Source organism: Trachemys scripta, chromosome 16 (genome assembly GCF_013100865.1).
Source record: "Trachemys scripta elegans isolate TJP31775 chromosome 16, CAS_Tse_1.0, whole genome shotgun sequence".
Taxonomy (NCBI): Eukaryota; Metazoa; Chordata; order Testudines; family Emydidae; genus Trachemys; species Trachemys scripta.
The window spans coordinates 3,613,040-3,620,169 of record NC_048313.1 but is presented as its reverse complement, the minus strand read 5'-3'; the positions used below and the strand labels follow the sequence as shown (position 1 = coordinate 3,620,169).

General features: G+C 62.1%; 1 protein-coding gene across 2 annotated transcripts; it reads left to right on the top strand.

Annotated features, from left to right (window-relative positions):
• On the top strand, window positions 1-3,627 carry LOC117889171 (suppressor of cytokine signaling 5-like). 2 transcript variants are annotated; one of them, XM_034793051.1, is made up of 2 exons: window positions 1-157; window positions 1,290-3,627. In XM_034793051.1, exon 2 carries the CDS (start codon window positions 1,401-1,403, stop codon window positions 2,568-2,570), a length of 1,170 nt encoding a protein of 389 aa, XP_034648942.1. In that variant the 5' UTR covers window positions 1-157; window positions 1,290-1,400; the 3' UTR covers window positions 2,571-3,627. The 2 variants fall into 2 exon arrangements, with proteins under 2 accessions (XP_034648942.1, XP_034648943.1); XM_034793052.1 differs by having other exon boundaries at window positions 5-157; window positions 1,295-3,627.
• The last annotated feature ends 3,503 nt before the right edge of the window (window positions 3,628-7,130 follow it).

Genomic DNA, 7,130 nt, shown 5'->3' with positions numbered 1-7,130 from the left:
CTGGCCTTCCCTTCCCCCGGCGGCGGCTGGGCGGCGCTGCGGGGGGAGCTGGGCGCTGGGCCCGGCCTCGCCTCCCCGGCTGGCTCCGTCTTCGGTCGCCGCTTCCCAGCCCCGGCCCCGGCCCCGGCCCCGGTCTGGCCGCGTGGGGCCCTCGGCGGTGAGTCCGGCCCCGGCCCGGGGGGTGAATGGGCAGGGAGTGGGGGGTCGGGGTGTGTGTGGGGAGCTGGGTGCAGGTGGGGGGGTAAATGTGTGGGGCAGGAGTGGGGGGTGAATGGGCAGGGCTGGGATGTGGGGGGAGTGGGGTAGATCTGTGGGGCTGGGATATGGGGTGGGGGTGCTGGGGACAGGATGGGGTGGGGTAGATCTGTGGGGCAGATCTGTGGGGCAGGGCTGGGATATGGGGTGGGGGTAGATCTGTAGGGCAGGGCTGGGATATGGGGTGAGAGGTGCTGGGGACAGGATGGGGTGGGGGTAGATCTGTGGGGCAGGGCTGGGATATGGGGTGGGGGTAGATCTGTGGGGCAGGGCTGGGAAGGGATATGGGGTGGGAGAGCTGGGGACAGGATGGGGTGGGGGTAGATCTATGGGGCGGGGATGGGATATAGGGTGGGAGAACTGGGGACAGGATGGGGTGAGGGTAGATCTATGGGGCGGGGATGGGATATGGGGTGGGGGTAGATCTGTGGTACAGGGCTGGGAAGGGACATGGGGTGGGAGAGCTGGGGACAGGATGGGGTGGGGGTAGATCTGTGGGGCGGGGCTGGGATATGGGGTGCGAGAGCTGGTGACAGAATGGGGTGGGAGTAGATCTGGGGGACAGGGCTCTGAAATGGAGCAACCCAGGCCCAGACCCTCACAGCTGCTGCCAGATGGTTGGGCTGGACCCCAAAACGGCCGTCGTCTGGCTTCATTCCTGGCTGAAGGGACCGTGTCTCTCTCCCTCTCCCCCACGCTCTGAGCAAGCCCCCGCCCTGAGTGCTGAGGGACAGGGGCCGGTGGAGGGGGTGGGGGGCTTATGAGTGGAGACTGTCACTTCCCCGTTAGCGCCGAACGAAATACCTGCGGCAGGATGGGACAGAACCCCGGTTGTGCCAGCCCAGTGCCCCCTCAGCTGGGGGATCCCTCATCCGGTGCTGAGATGCAGCCACCTCTGGGATGACGCATGACGGGGGGGCTGTGTATACACGGATTCCTCGCCCGGCGCCGAGATGCAGCCACTTCTGGGGTGGGGCGCAGGGGTGGAGTGGAACACAGCGGGGTCTGGGTTCTAATGAACTCTCTCCCTTCAGTGCAGGCCGGATGCTCCCCGTCCCCACCATGAGCGAGTTGGGGTCGCCCCACCCCAGCAGAGACCGGGCCCCCTGACACCTTCTCGAGTCCCCCGAGCGCTCGGCCCCGTCATGTCCCAGGCCGGAGAGGGGCCGGACCGAGGCGCCCGGCCCAAGGAGAGCTCGGGCGAGGCCGGGGGCCGGCGCGGCGGACGCAGGAGAGCAAAGCTCCCGGAGACCCCGGCGGGGCAGGACTCAGAGGGGGCCGAGCCGGGCCGGCGGGCGGGGCGCTCGCTGCGGCAGAGGATACAGGACGCGGTGGGTCAGTGTTTCCCCATCAAGGGGCACGGCGGGGCCCGCTCCCCCGAATTCTCCCCTTCCCAGCGCAAGATCCACCTGCGGGAACTGATGCTGGAGACCTGCCCCTTCCCGGCCGGCTCGGAGCTGGCCCGCAAGTGGAACCTCATCAAGCAGCACACGGCGCCCGTGTCGGCCCAGGAGGGGCTGGCCTGCGGCGGGGCGGGGCCGGCGGAGGACGAGGATGACCGGCTGCGGGAGCGACGGCGCATCAGCATCGAGCAGGGGGTGGAGCCGCCCCCGGACGCCATGATCCACACCTTCGAGGCCACGGCGCAGATCAACCCGCTCTACAAACTGGGGCCCAAGCTGGCCCCTGGCATGAACGAACTGGCCGGGGACAACTGGGCCACCCTGGCCCCCCAGGAGGAAGAGGAGGAGGAGCTGGTGGCGGCGGTCCCGGAGCCGGAGCTTCGCGTCCACACCCAGATCGACTACATCCACTGCCTGGTGCCGGATCTGCTGCAGCTGACGCGGTTGCCCTGCTACTGGGGGGTGATGGATCGCTACCAGGCCGAGGCCCTGCTGGAGGGGAAGCCGGAAGGGACCTTCCTGCTAAGGGATTCGGCCCAGGAGGATTATCTCTTCTCGGTCAGTTTCCGGCGCTACGGCCGCTCGCTCCACGCCCGGGTCGAGCAGTGGAACCACAACTTCAGCTTCGACGTGCACGACCCCGGCGTCTTCCACGCCCCCACCGTCTCGGGCCTGCTGGAGCGGTACAAGGACCCCAGCGCCTGCATGTTCTTCGAGCCCCTGCTCTCCCGCCCCGTGCGCCGGCCCTTCCCCTTCGCCCTGCAGCACCTGTGCCGGGCCGTGGTGGCCGGCTGCACCTCCTACGACGGCATCGGCCGCCTGCCCATCCCCGGCGCGCTCCAGGAGTACCTCAAGGAATACCACTACAAGCAGAAGGTGCGGGTGCGGCGGCTGGACACCCGCTGGAACTGAGCCCAGCGCCCTGCCCGTGGCTTTGGTCCTCTGGGCCACGGCCCAAAGACGAGGGGCGGGGGGTTGGCTCCAGGATCAGGGCCGATACGGGGAGATATTGCCCGTGAACTGTCTGCCTTTTACAGCAGGTTCTGGCCCCTCCGTGCTCTGGACAGTCGGCCTCAGCAGGGGGCGGAACCGTTCCCCCCCTCACCCCCTGGCCTAGGAGGGGGAAGCTTCGTTAAAGGAGCCCCTGCCCCAAAGACGCAGCCGGAGCCCCAATCAGCTGTTTTATTTAAAGGGGCCGGGCTGCTGGAATAAAGTCTTGTTGCTGTGACTGTAAGAGACCCCTGGGGTTGTGTCAGGGATGGGGGCACCCAGCTCCGGCCCTCAGCCCCCGCCGCTAGCTAGGAAAGGGGGGCAGGCTGCTGCCAGATGATTTGGGGGCTCTCGGAGCTGTCTCTGCTCCGGCTAGCGGGCAGGGAGAGGCTGCCTTTGGCGGCCCTGGCTCCAGCTGGGATGAAACTCCTGAACTGAGAAAAATAGGGGCAATGCTCAACCGTGACCCACTCCCCTTCACCCCCTATTCCAGCCCTGGGCTCCACGTGCCTGGTTTTTCACTGGAGCTGGGCCCCTCGTAACAGGGAGCAACCCTCCCAGCACGGTTCCTTTGGAGGCCACGTGCTGGGAGCCCAGCTCTCCAAGAGGGTAGGGGTGACAGACCCATTCCTTGGTCTGCTCCCCATCTGTCCCCTGCCACCGATCCCCCTACCCTGGCTGCACAATACAAGAGCAGCCTATGTATCATTCCCTGGGACAGGGCTCTGCTCCAGCTGCATGAACGGGCATCTCGCATAGGAGTAGAGGGGTTCTTTCCCCTCCGTGTTTGGCCCTGGTGCGGCCGCGGCTGGGATCCTGGCTCCAGTTCTGGTGCCCACCATTCCAGGAGGATGTTGATAAATCGGAGATAGGTCATGAGAATGATCAGAGGGTTAGAAAACCTCCCTGGTGGTGAGAGACTCAAGGAGCTCGATTGCTCAGGGGTTTGAGCATTGGCCTGCTAAACCCAGGGGTGGGAGTTCAATTCTTGAGGGGGCAATTTGGGGGTTGGACTAGATGACCTCCTGAGGTCCCTTCCAACCCTGATGGTCTAGGAATACCATGACAGCTTAGCAAAGAGAAGGTGAAGGGGGGAACCTGCCCAGGGAATGAATATTTAATCAAGGGCTCTTCAGTCTAGTCGAGGAAGGTCAAACACGACCCGCTGGCTGGAAGTTGAAGCTGGACAAATTCAGACTGGAAAGGAGGGGTCAGGGTTGAATGGTGAGAGGCATTAACCTCTGGGGCCATAGAGCGAGGGTTGAGGTGGAGTCTCCACCACGGCCTGTTTTTAAATGAAGCCGGAGAATTTTTCTAACAACTCTGCGCTGGGAATTATCTTGGGCCTGCTACACAGGATGTCACGCACTAGCTGATCGCACTGGCCCCTGCCGGCCTTGGGACCTCGATGTTCTCTGCATGCAGGAACCAGATCCTTCCTCCGAAGGGTTGTAGAAAACAGGCCAACTGCCCCCTTTGTGGAGTCTGAGGGATGGCTGGGAGCAGCGGGCCTGGCCCTATGCTGCAGCCGCGCTAACTGGGGGGCTAATTCACCAGCAGCCCCCAACCTCCAGGCATCTTTCACTCAACCACCTCCTCCCCGGAGCGGGGAACCAGGCCCCTTGGCAAGGGGATGACCCCAGGACTGAGCTCCAGGGCAGTGAATGGCCTGGGACTCACCAGACCAGCAGCTGGTCCATAGGCCGCCCTGCCCTTGCAGCTGTTGGAGCCTGGGGGATTTTGACCGTAGGATGCCCAGCCTGCTGTAGGGGTGGGGAGCAGGGGCGTCTCCCCATTCCAGAGACACCCCTTGAATTGTTTATAAATCTCCATTTTCCCACAACCAGCCGTGCACCATCTCAGCTCTCCAGCCATGTGGCCTAGAGCCACCCAGCCCTGGGGGCAGCCCCACAATCCCCCACCTGCCCACCTTAGGGACACTTCAAGCAGCAAACTGGGCCCCGCTTCCAGGCCGGCAGGTATGGGGGGACATTACAGACCCAGGATAGGTTTGTTCTGCCTCCTGGGGGCAGGCGGGTGTGTGTGTGTGTGAGAGCAATCCAGGAAAGAGAATCAGACACCTCACTCCAAAGTGTCTCATCCCCGGCTTCCAAAGACAGGAGCAAGGCTAAGGCAGAGCTGTGGAGAGAAGGGGGAGGTGCTGGGGGCTGCAGGACACTGAGGCCTGAGCCAAGACCAGCGAGTGAGTGGTCAAGGGCCGAACCGCAGCCCTGATTTTCAGAAGTGCCGAGCTCTCTGCCAGCGCAATCAGTCCCGTCCAGTGCTCCCACCAGCCGCTACAAGAGTGTCTGCTCCAACCGGGGGAGCGGGGCCGGTTACAGGGCCAGGGCAGGGGCAGTACGAGCTCACATGACAGGCTGGTTGGCGCTATCCCAGAGTCCTGCACTTAGGACGGAAGAATCCCATGCACCGCTACAGGCTGGGGGCCGACTGGCTAGGCGGCAGTTCTGCAGAAAAGGACCTGGGGATTACAGTGGACGAGAAGCTGGATATGAGTCAGCAGTGTGCCCTTGTTGCCAAGACGGCCAACGGCATATTGGGCTGCATTAGTAGGAGCATTGCCAGCAGATCGAGGGAAGTGATTATTCCCCTCTATTGGGCACTGGTGAGGCCACACCTGGAGTATTGGTCCAGTTTTGGGCCCCCCACTACAGAAGGGATGTGGACAAATTGGAGAGTTTAGTGGAGGGCAACAAAAATGACCAGGGGGCTGGAGCACATGACTTATGAGGAGAGGCTGAGGGAACTGGGGTTATTTAGTCTGCAGAAGAGAAGAGTGGGGGGGGATTTGATAGCAGCCTTCAACTACCTGAAGGGGGGTTCCAAAGAGGATGGCGCTTGGCTGTTCTCAGTGGTGGCAGATGACAGAACAAGGAGCAATGGTCTCAAGTTACAGTGGGGGAGGTCTAAGTTGGATATTAGGAAACACTATTTCACTAGGAGGGTGGTGAAGCACTGGAATGGGTTCCCTAGGGAGGTGGTGGAATCTCCATCCAGAGGTTTTTAAGGCCCGGCTTGACAAAGCCCTGGCTGGGATGATTTAGTTGGGGTTGGTCCTGCTTTGAACAGGGGATTGGACTAGATACCTCCTGAGGTCCCTTCCAACCCTGATAGTCTATGACCCCCAGCAGGGGTTAGTGCCAGAGCAGTGGCTGGAAGGCCCAGGGAGCTGGGGTCAGGTACAGCAGGGGGAAGACGGGTGGGGTGGGCCCTGTGGCATTACAAACCGACACAAGTCCTGCCCTGTGGGCACGGGGGGCCCCTAACGCGGAGAACCCAGAGCCGGTGCCCATGGTTGTACACGATGCCAGCCAGTGGGGGCGGGCGGGCGGGGGGCTAAGGCTCAGCCTAGGGGGGTTGACAGCATGGCAGGGGGGAAGAGCAGAGGGGTTCTGCCCAAAGACCCCTCCTTACAGCCCAGCTCCCTCAATCCCTGCTCACACACCTGGCCTGTTTGGAAAAAAACAGCTGAAAGCCCCAAGAGTTTGGTGTCGACAGGCTGCAGACTACATCTCCCACAATGCACCACGGAGTCCCTGCCAGCAGTCCACAGTGGGAGATGTAGTTCAGTCAGCAGAGCCCGGCCCCAGAGGGAAAGGGGGACCCACAGCAGCGGGAGGATGACACCCAGGGCCGATGGCAGGCAAGCCCCTGCAAAACACAAACCTTTCTGACCCCACAAAGCTGAATTTTGCCTGCAAACTTTTAGCAGGGGGGTGGGGAGGAAATCACTGTTGAAAACCCCATTTTCTGCCCCAAGACGGTTTGGATGAAGCAGCCTAGAGCTGGGGGTGACTGCAGAGAGGCCTGGCTCTGGTTATTGCAGAGAGAAAACCGCTCGGGATCACGGAGAGGAGAAAAAACCAGTTACGCCTCCCACGCGAGTAGAAATGATGCTGTCGCCTCAAGCAACCGGCCTTGGCTCTCCATTTGGGAAGCCAAGCTGGCCCCCAGCAGTGCCCACGGGTCCCAGAGCTGCACAGCCTCTGGCATGAAGGGGCAGGCCCCGTGGGGGAGGGGGGAGAGACATTGAAAGCCGGGCACACCAGACAGGATTCCCCTAAACAGCTGTGCCACATCTGGGTCCCTCCTACCGCTCCCCCGGCACTTGCCCTGCATAGGAAAGAAACAAAACACAAATCAATCAGTGCCCCGCCCTCCCCGCTAGCGAAGGCCTCAAAACCTTGGTTTTAAAAATACCTGATGGGGCCCAGATCTCCGCCTGGCCAAGTAGCAAACCACCGCTCATCAGCGCTCTAACCACTGGGCCAGCTGTCCCATCATGGCTCTTACCTTTGTAAAGAAATACACCCCCCTCCTCACTCCCCGAACAAATCAAGAATAAAAAGCAGGGTTACAAAATAAGTACAACTTTATCAGAGAGGGTTTTGGGGGGTTTCCACGGGGAGGTCTCGTAGTTGGTTTGGGGGCAGGTTCTTTCACACGGTCAGACAGCGAGAG

Bases quoted from the DNA above. Each gene is read 5' to 3' on its own strand.
- LOC117889171 (XM_034793051.1), top strand. From the start codon at position 1,401: ATGTCCCAGGCCGGAGAGGGGCCGGACCGAGGCGCCCGGCCCAAGGAG.